A 15,584-nucleotide genomic window follows, 5' to 3' on the forward strand; every position below is an offset into this window, starting at 1 on the left:
TTTTTTTTTAGATTTGTTGTGTATTAATGTATACACGATTTGTTTTTGGTCATTTTTCGTTTTTTCGATGGCGTAGTTAGTTTGCTTTCGACTTATGAGTGTGATAATCGTGTTGTTATCTTTCGCCTCTTTTCGACATAACAATTAAGATTAGAACAAACTGGCTAACTGAAATTTATTTATAACAGGTTGTATACGTGGCAGCTACAGTACCGTATGTGTTTTTGACGATACTGCTTATCCGTGGTTTATTATTTGATGGGGCTACTGAGGGTCTATTGTATTTTGTTATGCCTAGATGGGAGCAATTGTGGAAATTTTCAGTAAGTGAATCATTTAACCTGAAACATTTATGAACAATTATAAATACTATTATTTTAATAGATTTAGATTCAATATTCTATTATTACAGTCTCACAATTTGTATACAAGTTAAAACATAAAACATTCAAACACAGATATAAAACATGGCGTATAACATAAAACATTCCAATACATATACATATACATGTATAAAAATATAATATACATATAAAAATACCTTTAACAGAACAATAAATTATAAATAAATTGACAAAGTTTGAAAAATACAAGAAATATGCAGCCATGATTTCAATTCTTGCACTGTGTTATTCTAAAATTAAAACTTTATATCGTAAAATCTTTTATTTAGACATGGGGAGATGCTGCAGTGCAAATATTTTACTCGGCAGGACTCGGATGGGGAGGTGTTGCGACATTGGCTAGTTATAATAACTTCCATAATAACACTCAAAGGTATTATTACAGAAAAAAATCAATATGCTTTAAATACACATTCTAATAAAACACTCGGTACACAATTCTCAAGAAGATTTTTTTAAAAGAGGCATGACTACTAAGTCCTCCGAGTACACCATGCCAGCTGTGAGCATTCTAGGCTCTACATTAAATAAAAATTCCATTGGTGGATAGACAGTCAGGATATCTAGCTAGGGTATGTTTTGTAAGAGTCACATTGCAATTTGGTATAACAACTTTTAAGGTGAGATAAGTGTAAAGGCATTGATTTCCTTCACAGAATAGAAGATACCCAGACAGCCGTAAGCAGTTGAAATAAGGAGGTACACAAAAAGCACAGTTTGTAAGAGTTTTCTTGGTTTCGAGAACAAGTGGAGACCACGGCATTTTCTGATGAACATCATGCACTCCGGCTATAGTTTAATATCATATAAGTAGATAAACTTATGTAATGTAATCGTGCTCTTCTTTTGCACAATGTGAACTTTCAGCAAAATATAAATGCATGCAAAAATCCTCTCCAATTATTTAATACATTTTATGAATGTTTTGTGTAATTTTCAGAGATGTTATCATCTTACTAGTGTTAGATGGTTTGACAAGTTTTTTCGCTGGATGTGTTATATTTGTAACTCTTGGTTTTATGGCAAAGCAATCCGGTGTTCACATAGATGATGTTGTTGCGCAAGGTGTGTATTTTAGTTGTATTTTATGCTCACACAAAATGAAAGCAATTCAAAAATGCTTTTGTTTACCCTAGAGCTTTGATTTGTAAATTTCATAATGCTTTATGCCGTGTGTATTACTTATCAACCACATGAATTTAAAAAAAGAAATGTAAAGAAAAGGAAGATAAAAAATATTTCTTCATTGAATTACTCTACACCAAAAAAAAATTCAAAAGGAAGTACGCTTTTTTCGAAGATTTTTTTAAAGTTTCACAGAATTTAGCATTTATTTTCAAAACAGACGAGATACACAATTAAATCTTTAACAAACATTGTGCTTTTTTCTATTTATTTAAGGCCCTGGCATAGCGTTTATGGTATATCCAGAGGCACTTGCGTCACTACCCTTGCCTCAATTATGGTCTGTTTTATTTTTCCTCACTTTGTTTACTGTTGGATTGGATAGTCAGGTAAATAATCAAATCATGCTGTTCCAAAAAGATTATCATGTAAATATATAGTATAATAAAGAATAGTAAGATCAGTAATATGTCGACGACCTTGTTGTATGCGTCTAAAACGTCTCTCTAGACTAGTTACATGTATTATCGAGATGTTAATTTTGTTGCAGTTGACCGTAAACTCATAGGGGTTAAAAGCTCATAATATTATGTTTAAACATTAAGTAGATTTTTTAACGATTGAGCCTGTGCATTCATCTAAATAACGATGGAAGCAGTTCACAGTTAAGGCAGCAACCATTTGATTTTCTGGGTGGGGCTATGGTTTTTTTTTCTGTGCAAACTTTTTTTTTCGCCTGCGGCGAAAAACAATCTATTTTTTTCGCGACAAGTCGAAAACAATTTTTTTTCTTTCAATTTTAGCATTACATATAGTGGCAGCTGAGGGTGAAACAAACAATTTTTTTTTCTCAGAATCAAAAACAAATTATTTTTTTCTCAAAAAACTGGAAACAAACTTTTTTTTCCAAAAAAAACCATAGCCCCCCCCCCCCCCCCCCCCCCCCCCCCCCCCCCAGAAAATCAAATGGTTGCTGCCTAATTCAGAAGACAACATTTTGTAAAAGTCAATCAAATGACTTCTTTAGAAAAAGTTGGAAATCCAGTTTCGTAATCTTAGTTTAACACATGTTTAACTATCAAAATATTCTATTTATTTCCACAGAACCACGAATAAGTACTTCACGGTAAACTCCAAAATTGATTTCAGAAAATTCATGTTCATGTACAGGCTGCTTTTAGAGACATAACATTTCAGGTGAAAACTGTTGGACCAATCAACGTTAAACTTAGATACTCATATAACTTATTTGTGCATGAACCCCCTGAGGGGTGTTCATGCTTATATATTGGCGAGTTTTGGATGTGCCTATGGGCCACTCGATATCTCTCGGCCGGAAGTCAGAATAAAATTCTCGGAACTTCTCTAAAGTTTTCGGTCATTACATTTATACAGGTCTTAACAGGTTGTTATCTACGTCTTTGATATGGTCCCTTGATGGCCCCGAAGTTGACGACACAATTATATTTGTTTTAAAACGACCACTGTACACTGTGTGTATCTGGGTCAATTGTGACGTGGTATTGTCTGTTGTCTCGATAACATGTAAACTAATTATGTTTGAAGATTTAACGACGGAATTACTGTGTATTTTATCATACTACTTACGGGGGAGAACATTCTGGTTAAAATATTAATATTAGATCGGAAAACAGAAAGATAATATTCTTATCAAAAGTATTTAATACAAATGAATCGGAATCAAAGAACAAAATATATACTGTATTTATGTTTCTGAAGAAACTAATAATGATTGAAATCAGAATATTTTCAGAGTTGCATTTAAGAAATAAGTATTTTATATGACAAGATACTCTGCTTTGGTATTTTTAAATATTCATTTGTAAAGGAAACATAAAAATTAAATCTAAATAAATTCTTGCATCCTACAAAAAAATGTGTATAAACAATAATCATTATACTTCTACGTTAATTATTTCATACCATTTTAATATTTAGGTTTTATGAGTAATTATTATTTATTTTTGTGTATGGTAATATATCCATAAAAAGGAAAGTAAGATCAATTTATTAAATATTTAAATTTTAAACGGTCGTGAATAAAAATACTTGTGTGTTTTCAATTCATAAAGCATGATTTTAAATCCTTGCAGCTCACAACAACCGTTAAAATAATTTACAATAATCACAACTAAATTTTATTACAACCATAATGTTGATTATTTTAAACTGTTAGTATGGATTTAGAAGTCTTTGCTTATATTTTGAATAAGTAAGCTGAAGGACGCCTCCGGCTGCGGGAATTTTTCGCTACATTGAAGACCTGTTGGTGACCTTCTGCTGCTGTTTTTTTTTTCTATGGTCGGGTTGTTGTCTCTTTGGCACATTCCCCATTTCCACTCTCAATTTTATTAACATAGTGGAATGTTAGAATTTAAAAATAGATTCATTCGATAAATAAAATGTCCAATGGCATCCGTAAATACTTGACGTTCGTGTTTATTGATATTATATATAATATTCAAAAGAATTTGAGAAAAAAAAAAAACTAACAGGAACGTTAATTTATGATATAAAATTTTAATTCAATTTTTGTTTGTTTGTTTTAATAGTTTAACCTTATAGCATCTACATATTTGTACTATCATGGTACGGTTTTGAAAACTGTATTCATTGTGTGTCCAACTATCCTTCACGTCTTGATTCATTCACATTATAGATCACATTTCAAAAGCACACTATCGGTTTGCGTTCTCAAAAATTCCGGATAAAATGTCAATGAATCCGGAATCAAAACATTTAATGTAGGCCGTTTGACATTCGAACTCAACTATAAGATTAAGATATGTGATGACGCAAATGCGTATTCTTTTCCTGAGTATCAGTGAGATACTTTCTATTTACTATTTCGTGCGCTAAAATACTACTTGCATGTAATACTATTAAATTCACTTGTGAAAGCTTATTTTCGTTTTTGTTATCTATATTCAGGACACGGCAGAAAGAGATTCACATGTGACTTTCAAGCACGGTCATCATTACTAACGGTATTCTGACCTCGAGTTGTTTCTCTTTTGTTTCTTTTTTGAGTCACCGTCCTATTATAAACTTTGACCTTTTCGAAAAGCTAAGTATTGTCTACCCAAGGAATAGATTCCTTAACTTTGTAATGTATTTAGCCTTTTAACTTTTTTCTTTCGAGCGTCACTAATGTTTTTTTTGTAAACTTAACTCGTGTCTGGCGTTTTTTGTATCTACATACCTTTTTATATACATTGGTTATTTTGAAAGTGTTTACAGGTATTCATAAACTTCTGAATTAAGAAATTCTTCGGCAAAACTAAGTTTCCCTGTAGAATGTTTGAATTGATTTAAGTAAAATCAGGAAATCCTTAAAATTTGAGATGTTTTATGAATCCAAAATAAGTCTCTTCATAAGAGGTCCCAATCAATTGCATGCCAATACAGCTTCAAATACGAGTTGAGAAGATAAAGGCATTCATGTAGGAAACAAAATATAAAGATATGATAGATAAAATAAATGCATCCAGAACTCCAGATTATAAAGCAAACTGAGTGCATAAATTTATACTGCGATAGGTTTATGCAATTTACATAAGTCATCCGGTTAGTAGAAGTTAGGATTTGCCAAAGGGTTATAATCGGAAAATTATGTACAATCCCAAGTAATAAATAGAATAGTTGAGCTTTAAAATAACTATTCAAATAGAAGCTGTAAATATATACTTTCAACTGGCTTCTTCTATGCACAGTCAATTATTTCAATTCAAAAGCAAACACAAATTCAGCAACAATCTTTTGGTGACCCGGCATTCAGCGGTCTTAGGTTCATGTATGGCTTTTCTTTTTTTAAAGAAAGCAACTTGTTTTATGCATTTTGTACTGAAAATTTAGATTAATAATAACTAATGGCACACTCCAAAAGTTCACTTCATATGAACATCATTTCATATTTCGTCTGCTTCTCGGAGTTGACACCTCGAATATTTTGGCCTAAACCGACCTCTATTAAAGCTAATAAACTTAGCATAGATACCAAGATCGAAATTTGTATCGTCTACAAAAGACTCATCAATGACGCTCGAATAAAAAAAAGGTTATATACAAGATCAAATAAAGTACGCAGTTGAAGAGCATTGAGGACCGAAAATTCCTAAAAGTTTTGCCAAAACAAACCATTTTATTTTTGTGGGGAAGCGGAAAGACTTCATGCTAGTAAGGCTATATTTTTTCAATCAAAATGAAAACCTTTGGGAAGATATATCAATCAATAAACTTGATTTTCTTCATAAATTATTCGATACCCGCACTAAGCATTCACAACGTAATGCTAACGTTAAATGTTTAGTCTTATGTCTAACCATTTATTTTGGCTCGGGCAGCCAAGTCTCCTAGGTAGTTCTACTATTGTAATCACTAGCTAGTCAATGCTGACGTTTTGAGTTCGAATCCCGCTTTTGCGGATGCACTCGACTACAATCTTCATTGACTAGAATTGTCAGTTTTCCCATCGAAGGTCGGTGGTTTTGCCGTGCATTCCGGCTTCCTTAATCAAATAAAATCAGACCGCCACGAAAAAAGTTCAGAAGTTGCACTTAAAAGTGGCGTTAAAACACAATTAATCAATCTTTTTTTGTATCTACCACCAATCTAAGATGACCAATCTGGTGTACCACTATTTACTAATGCTTACATTATCTGTTACGTGAATTTCAATTTCATTTTGTATGTTGTTTATTTGCTTTGTGTTCTTTCTTTCTTCCTTTATTTGTTTTGATTTATATTTTGAAGAGGGGGGTAGATGGTTGCATATATAATTTTGTGAGTTGTGTTTTTCTTCTTCATTATACTAGATGGTTCATATTCAAACCATGACTGGAGCAGTATTTGATAATTTTCCTAGAGCAAACAAAATAAAAACTATAGTTACTTTCATCGTCTGCCTTTCTGGATTTATACTTGGACTAACATGCTTGACGCAGGTAACTTACATTCTTCAGCAACATTAAACACTTAAAAAGACTTTATGAATTATTTCTTGCAAAACTCAAGCAGTTCAAATAAATGACATTACTAGGTTATCAAAAAATTCTAAGACACATATCACAATTATAGTAAAAATCTAGATAAACATGTGTCTTATATCAAAAAGGAAATTCACACTCATCAAATATGTTGGGTCTGAGGCAATTTTTTTTATAAGCGTTTCAACAGAGACGCTTATCAAACGACAGAGATTTATGAGTTCCGAAATTATTAGGAAAAACGAACTGTCGTCCGGAAATGTTAACAGCCATCTATTCATCCATCTCTGTAAAATTACCATGTGTCCACAACAAGTCTTGAAGTTCCTTCGGATCGTACGTGTCAAACTAAAATTATTGATTGCTAAACACATGTCAGATGTTATCCATTGAACAGTATTTCTTGTTAAGGGAGCTACCATTTGATATTTATGGGGGGGCTAGGATGAAATTTGAAAAAAATAGGCAGGACAGGAGTTTTGAGTAAAAAAAAAAGGCAGGATGAGAAACTTGTTAAAAAAAAAAAGGCAGGATGACAATTTGTGTAAAAAAAGTCAGGATAAACTAGTAAAAAAAAAGGCAGGACCGAATAGAGTAAAAAATAAAAAGGCAGGACAGAGATTACAACTAAAAAAAAAAAGCAGGACAAAATTTTTCATCCTAGCCCCCCCATAAAAATCAAATGGTAGCTCCCTAATACAATAATTACTTTTGCATACAAAATCATTTCTTAAGCGTAATAAATGTCGAGTAGTCTGTGCAGTAAAGATATGACTTTCTAAAAGCAACAAAGCAAATTTACAATTGCGTGCCAATTTATAAAATCTTAATAGTTTCGTCTTTATAGTCTATTACAAACTATCATACTTGAACTTGCTCCTTCTTGGTATGATGACTGCCTATAGAAACGCAACAAATCATATTTTAAGACCCTTTGGTCCCTTAAAATAACAATGTCGCTATATAGTCTTTTTGTTAACATTAAATTCTGAATTAAAAAGACCTAGGTTCTGTATGCATATTCTAATGAGTCCTCAAAATATAAATCGTTTGGTTAACTCTTAAAGAACATCTTTCTGTTTGATATTTTTGATAAGATGGAAAATGCATGTATATGTTGCGTTTCTATTGGCGCACACTATGTATGTGTATATATATAAGAAGATGTGGTATGAGTGCCAATGAGACAACTCTCCATCCAAGTCACAACTTGGAAATGTTAACCATTATAGGTCAATGTACGGCCTACAACACGGAGCCTTGGCTCACACCGAACAACAAACTATAAAGGACCCCAAAATTACTAGTGTAAAACTATCCAAACGGGATTACCAACGGTCTAATCTATATAAAAAAACGAGAAACGAGAAACACGTATACTATAGCCTTTTTGTGAACGTTCAATTCTGAAAATTAAAAAGACCCCTGTTCTGAATGCATATTCTAAGGTTTCCTTAAAATCTACCAACGTTTGGTCAACTTCTAAAGAGCATCTTTTTTTTTAATTAGATGGAAAATGCATGTAGATGTTGCGTTTCTATTGGCACAATCTATGTATGTATGCATGATTTTAGGGTGGTATATATGTTCTACAACTTATGGATTGGTATGTCGCTAGTGTTTCAATAATGATCCTTGTCTTCATGGAGATGTTTGTTCTATCATGGATATATGGTAAGTGTTGCTTGTCAAAAAACTCTATCAAAGAGGGGCGAAAGATATCAGAGGGACAGTCAATCTCACAGATCGAAACCAACTGCGTCAGATAATGTCATGGCTAAAAAAAAAAAAAAGACACAAACAGACAAATAATGGTACACAAGACACAACATAGAAAACTAAAGACTAAGCAACATGAACCGCACCAAAAACTGGGGGTGAACTCAGGTGCTCCGGAAGAGTAAGCAGATCCTGTCAATATCAACCTTTTACACATCTAAATGCTTAAAAACGAAGAGTTTACTTATCAGTTTGACTGATGTCTTAGATAGTTAGGCAACTTGCAATGCATTGGTACTTTATAACATACTATTGTCTTTTAACTATTACTGTTTGGACAATTTTTATGTGGTTTTGTTACATAAGTTTAATGAGGCCATTCTCCAACTGTCGACAAAACAGCTATAAAATGCCTAATTTATTCATTGGACGCTCGTGTGTCATAATTTGTAAAGTCCTTTCATTGTCGCGTCTGTACTTTTGATATATACCTTTTGAATGGCATCAATTACAATTATGAGCGTAAAGGTCTGGTATAAGTGGGAGGTTTAGCTAGCTATAAAACCACGTTTAGTCCCAATTTTCTACAAAAGAAAATGCCTTTACCAAGTCAGGAATATGACAGTTGTTATCTATTCGTTCGATGTATTTGAGCAATTGATTTTGCCCTTTTATTATGGAGTTTCCATTTTGAATTATCTCCGGAGTTCAGTATTTTTGTGATTTTACTTTAAAATTTTATAACATGTTTTAGTATCCATTACAATGTATTTTTCTATTATTTTAGGTATCAATAGATTAGGCAAAGACTTTGAAATGATGACAGGAAAAAGCCTAGGAATACTCTGGAAGATAGGAATAGGTTTGACTACCCCGTTCGCCTTACTGGTAAGTATTACAGTACTGTGACGCCTAGGTGACAGGGGTCTTAAAAAAACTAACTTAATCCTTGATTCAAAATTTTTGTAAAAAATAGTTGAAATCAGCCAATTGGAAGTATGCAAAAATTTTGATCGACTTTTACAGTTATATTATAATATATAAGAAAAGTTGTACTCAGTTATGTAAAAATGCATATACATTGCTTAATCCATAAATCCTTATTTCTAGCGCGGTACGTGGTCGTGGTTTCAGTATGAAAAAGTAGATGCAACTATAATTGACAATAAGTTTTTACAATCCTACTTTGTTTAATGTCTTATGCTGAGTTCACACGTAATTTGAATTCGATTCGCATTAACTAATTCGAATTAGTTTAATTCGCATTCGAAACGTTTTACGTCCTAACGTCAATTCTAATTCGAATTACAATGCGCGTCAAATTCGCTTTACTGTCCAAACGGCGTTAACTTTTAATTCGTATTCACAAAAACGAATTTCTAATGCGAATTAGATAATTCGAATTAGCCAATTCGAATCAATTCAAATTAAAAAAGAAGAGTGTGTGAACGCGATTTGCGAATTCGATTCGCATTCGATTCGACTTCAATTCGAATTAAATGTCCGCGTGAACGAGTCATTAGTACAATTGATTAATCATACAAAAGTAATCAAATACTGAATGATCTCTGCCGTCTGTGAGTCCGTTAAATGAAATATTCGTTATGGTTTTTTTCTGGACCAAAGAAGGGGCTTGTAATAGCAAGCTTGGTATGAGTGTGCTATACTGTTTAATGTGTTTCTTCTTTCTAGTCGAACATCAGCTTTTTTCTATTTACCTAGGTAGTCTGACACATAATTTCAAAGTTTTTTTTTCTTCGAGTTTCCTGAAATTTGATATAATGGTTCATCACATATCAACTTCTTTTGCATTGGCGGATCCAAGGGAAGGGAGGGGGGGGGGGGGGGGTCCTGGGGTTGGAACACCCCTTTTTTTTGGACGATCAATGCATTTGAATGGGGACATATAGCTGGAACCCCCCTTTATCCTGGGTTGGGAACCCCCCTTTTTAAAATGGATGGATCCGCCCCTGTTTTGTTACGGCTATATTATGTGAAAGTTTCATCAGAAAGCAACACCTCACATTTCATAGTATTCACAATGTTAAGAAAGAACCAGTATACTTATATGTTTCCTCCGTAGTCAGAGGGGGCATTAAGTGCCAGCCTTGACCTTTATGTATTTCTGTCCTTCCGTCCAATTTTCGCTTCCATACTCTAATTTGTCTCCTGCAAATTTCAAAAATCTTATAAATACTACTCATAATCCAAACCCACAGAAAGAGCTCGTATGTGGGCAGCGAGGAACTAACCATTCTAGGGATATGTCCCTTTATGATTTAGGTGTAATACCACCAAATCATGGTACGTCACATCCGGTTGTATACGAAAGTAGGTCTAAAAAAATATTCCCTTGAATTTGACAGTTGTAGGTAATTAATCCTACATTTTATTGCAGTAAAAACATTTCTGTGTCATAAACATATGTCTTGGGTATTTCAAAACACCATTATTTTTTATTTGGAATTTCTATAGAAAATTTTGTAATCTTGAGGTAACATGGTGACTAAACCTTGTACACAGATAAAATAAGGGGAGACATTTGATTGGTTAACTTCCAATGATGGTTATTTTCTTATATGCAATGAAATGTTATGTGAATTTTTTTCTATAGTACTGGACAGGATAAAACTTTTCTCATGCCAAGTATTTCTTTATTTGAAACAAAGATAAATTCTGCACATTTTTTTGAAAAGTGCAAATTTAACAAAGACTAATAGGGGAAAATTAATGGTGGTATTACACCTTTAGACAATTGCACATTTGTTTGATTCATCTCTTTAACTTATGATTAGTTAATCTCTTCCAATTTTTTAGAAAATTCAAACACAATGCTAAGAACCAAAATTCAGAGACAGAGTTTGAATTTGGGCAAAGAGTCACTTACGGTTCTAGAGTTATGTCCCTTAATAATATTGAAAATTGCAACTGTTTTCGTTTCCGTACTCTTGACTCTTGATTCAAATATGAATACAGAATGCTATGAACTAGGACTATCAGAAAGTGTTCAAATTTTGGCAGCAAGTCTTACAGTTTTATTATTGTAGAAAAGAGGGGTGAAAGGTACCAGAGGGCCAGTTAAACCCATAGATCGAAAATAAACTGACAATACCATGGTTTAAAATTAAAAGACAACCAGACAAATAAAAGTACACAAGACATAACATAGAAAACTAAAGACTAATCAACACGGAACTCCAGTGATCTCAGGTACTCCGGAAGGATAAGCAGATCCTGCTCCACACCCGTCGTGTTGCTCGTGTTATTACAAACCCGGTAAATAAATAGTCTAGTTTGGTAGGTTACATTTGTGGTGAAAAGGGAAGTGAATTGTACATGTAGTTACGACATAGAATTTAGCCCTTTTTTAACTTTGAAAATTGTATAGCTTTAGCGTTGGCTTTCGTGCTCATAGACACATTCTTCATTTCTTTTATTTTATAAATCTATGACGTAGATGCTTTTGTTTTAGTTTGTGTGGATTTTTAGTTTAGTTCAGCATTCTCCAGTGACTTATGGGGACCAAACCTACCCTAAATGGTCTATTGGAATCGGCTGGACGATAGCATTGATATCTCTAGTGCCTATTCCCGTTGGAATGGTATACACACTTATGAAGGAAAAAGGAAATATCTTCGAGGTAAAAGTCTAACAAAAAATAGTCAATATACAACCCAGATTGTTTACAAAATGCCTAATATCAATTGTTTGCAATTTACTGTTTAACTAATGAAAGCCACATTGATGGCATAAATTAATCTTAATATGTGACAACTCAGGAATATGGCAATTGACAAAAAAAAAGTCTGATAGTATTATTTGTTATTTTCCAGTTGAAATTTGCGTCAACGTCGATATCCATTTTAGTTGTGATCTTTTTAAATTTAGACCAGAGCAATAACTGTTGTATCTATAATATCTATATATAACGAACTGAGGCAAAGTTTTCCAGATATATGAAAAAGGGCTAAATAGAAACAAATGTCGAGCTACAAAAGCGTGTTTTTGGTTTTACTACAATAGGTACGCTCAAATCATAACATTGCAAAGCCTGTGTTGTATAAAAACGTGGAAACATTAGGATCCGAGCTGTATAACCAAAAGGGGTCTTAAAATAATGATTTAATTCATACAAGTACAACTTTGCATGATGGTGTAGGAACGTAAGTCAACTTTGAATTTTATAATATATGTAAGTACATAAAATGGAAAATGGATACGGGAATGTTTCAAAGAGATAACAACCCGACCAAAGAGAACAGAAAACTGTCAAAGGCCAACAATGGGTATTCAACAATACAAAATAAATCCAACAGTCGGAGTTGGGCTTTAGTTGTCCCCTAAACGTATTAGGCTACTAATCATTTCAGTAACGAGGTACTGACTGCTGCGCTGCTGATACCATCGGGAATTGCTTTGTAACAGTCCAACTGAATGCACATCAACCATTTGCTAGTAAATAAAAATGACATTTAAAATCTTTTATCTTTGTAGAGACTTCGACATTCTGTGAAACCGCTTCCTTCCTGGAGACCAGCTAACGATGACGATCATAATGATAATGCAGAGCTAGAAAAATTAAATTATGTATCAGAAAAAGAGACTTTCGCTTAGGATTGTTGGTTCCTCTGTTTAAAAATAACAAACTTTTCAACAGACTGTAACACATTGATAGGTTATAAATTACGAAACTTAAATAGTAGAAAGAAAGGTCGTGTCTATCTCTTTGGTTTTGAGATATTATGATCAATTGAAGAGTTGGCGGGAAATGATTACTTGTATCTCTAACATTTAACATTGGCATCGATTTTGTGAAACATTTATGAAAAAAAAACCACCACATTATATATATATTTTATAAGATTTTCAAAATGTTAAACAATATGTAAAAAAGAGAAGGAAAAGAAATTTTTGGTTCAGTATACAAATATTTTATAGGCACTACAGAAAACTAGAGGATTCAGAATATCTGACAAAAACAAGAAATAAAGAGTCGCGAACATCCATTAAACCAAACTTGACACTTCATGTGATAATTATCACACGAAACAAAATGTTTCAGCGTTCAATGTTTTATATCTGTGTAATTACGACGACGCTAAAGGGTCTCAAATGTTTTTTAAAACATATAGTAGAATGAAACATTCGCAGATTTTATTGTAAGCGTAACAAAGAAAAATGATCTGTTAGAGTTGGTTTTTGTTTGTTTACAATAATTTTGGTTTGAAATAATTTCAAAGGATTTTTCATTTGAATCATTTGATACAATGTATGTATTGAACGTTTCGATCAGTAAAGTTGTCATAATTATTAACTGTTACAACAAGATATTTAAAAAAGAACGAAACTAAATGCTACTTTGCAAAAAGGATATCATATTATACCAGTGCAAATAAAGCTTTAATTTTTGACGTAATACTTTTATAACTTAAAGTCTTTGCTTTAAAAATGAAAGGATTGTTGCATGATTATTGTGAATATTATCCCTCGTATAATATAGTAATATTGAACTTAGCAATTTTTGATGAAAAATAAACGATTGTTGCATGAAAATTTCTAAATGTCATCTTTATTATAATACAAGTGCACTCGCTAGCTCGAGTAATAGAAAAGTCTACGCCGGACACCATTCTTGCAATAAGCTTATAATATTCTAGAATTGATCATAATTCATTTTATTATGATATACAAATACAAAATGTTTGACAATGTGTTTTTTTGTTACAATTTTTACTTTGAAATCAAATAATTATATTATATATTTTTTCTTTTAACTTTAGTTATTTTTTTCCCACCAAAACCATCATTCAAAATAACATTTTAACTACTAGTATATCGCATTAGCAAAATACAAAAAAACAACACTAGAATACCAATTGTCGAATAGAAAAAGAGAAAACCATTTTAAGTCCTGGTAAAGAAACCTATTTTCTCAAATGATTTCATGTGACTAGGAATACATACAAAATTATATATTGATTTCTATGATGCACAACCTTTTTGTTTTGTTATTAAACATAACCCTCTAACTAAAGGGGTGTACTTTGGGATCCAAAACGAATCACATCGAACTCTCAATTTAAGACCACAGAACAAATGGTGCAACAATAACAGATCACTAGACGACACTTCAGCAATGAAAAAAAGTACATGTATACCGTTCAGTAAATTGTTATCGGCACTGCATGGACAGAAAAAAACTGACACAATTCCGAGCAAAATAAACGGCCTTGTAGGTTCTACAATTATAAACTAAAAAAAAAAAAATGTAGCAAAGGACAACCAACGACAACCACGAATTAATGAATAACTCCTAACTTGGTACATGAACATCAATTATGGCGGGATTAACATGTTTGTGAGCGATGAACACTTTTCATGAACCTCATAATCATTGACAGAGGTCAAATAACAGAACATAGCACAACCTGTTAAATTATTTGTTAAGGACTTATCTGATCTGTCCTAAGCACACACACAAGGAAGAAACAGACAAAATACACAACACTATCATAGTACAACCCTTTTAAAAATAAACTGACCACACAAACGATACACGTACGGACTGTTTATGTATGGAGAATGGACGGTGATCGGACAATAAATGCACGTTGAATGATGCTTCCACAAGAAGCGTTGAGCGTTAAACGGAGAATTTTGAAGACATATATGTATTTGCAGTTACTAATTGACCGCCAGTCCTGTTCTTGTCATCATAACTTCTCCGAAAACATGTTGACAAAAAATACGATACATTACGTTGCAATATACCATTAAAAATTATGATAAAAAATAACTGAGTTAGATTACTTTGTATGTTCAGCTGTTTAGCAATTCGTTTTCATTATTACCTGAAGCGATTTTATATTACTCATAGCCATATATATCCGTCTGAAAAAGTATAAAAACAGTCAACCTGTTTGTGCAACGCGTGAACAATTGACAGTCGGTCTGCATTAAGCTCAGACAAGTGCATTGCAATGGCCCTACTTACTTAATTACAGGGTGTTGGTTATAACCAAACAGCAAATCCATACGACTTCAATTTTGCCTGTAAACACAGTATACCGGCACTGGGTAATTTATATGGAAAACAGAATGCGCATCGATCTTTATTTCGACGTAACCAGCGAATAAGTGAGTTCCAGGTATATTTTGATAAATCTTCTTACTAGGTAACGGATGATGTTCAAATTTAACTCAGTCATCGTTTTATTCTGGAAATGCCTGTACAAAGCCAAGAATGTGGCAGTTTGTTTTAATTCTCTCGTTCCTTTGATTAACAACGTTTGCTTTGTCTAATATATGGACCTCCTCTTTTTAGCTCACA

The 15,584-nt window shown here is 32.7% G+C and overlaps 1 protein-coding gene across 1 annotated transcript in view; it reads left to right on the top strand.

The window, feature by feature from the left end:
* Nucleotides 1-14,022, top strand: part of LOC143057734 (sodium- and chloride-dependent glycine transporter 2-like) — a 61,807-nt gene extending 47,785 nt beyond the window's left edge. The window contains exons 6-14 of the mRNA XM_076231109.1: nt 189-323; nt 674-777; nt 1,345-1,469; nt 1,806-1,918; nt 6,365-6,493; nt 8,110-8,209; nt 9,042-9,142; nt 11,727-11,894; nt 12,749-14,022. Of these exons, the coding sequence (XP_076087224.1) occupies nt 189-323; nt 674-777; nt 1,345-1,469; nt 1,806-1,918; nt 6,365-6,493; nt 8,110-8,209; nt 9,042-9,142; nt 11,727-11,894; nt 12,749-12,868 (1,095 nt within the window). The 3' untranslated portion in view covers nt 12,869-14,022. The remainder of the gene's footprint in view (nt 1-188; nt 324-673; nt 778-1,344; nt 1,470-1,805; nt 1,919-6,364; nt 6,494-8,109; nt 8,210-9,041; nt 9,143-11,726; nt 11,895-12,748) is intronic.
* Nucleotides 14,023-15,584: the final 1,562 nt, after the last annotated feature.

This window comes from Mytilus galloprovincialis, chromosome 13 (genome assembly GCF_965363235.1).
Source record: "Mytilus galloprovincialis chromosome 13, xbMytGall1.hap1.1, whole genome shotgun sequence".
Lineage (NCBI taxonomy): Eukaryota > Metazoa > Mollusca > Bivalvia > Mytilida > Mytilidae > Mytilus > Mytilus galloprovincialis.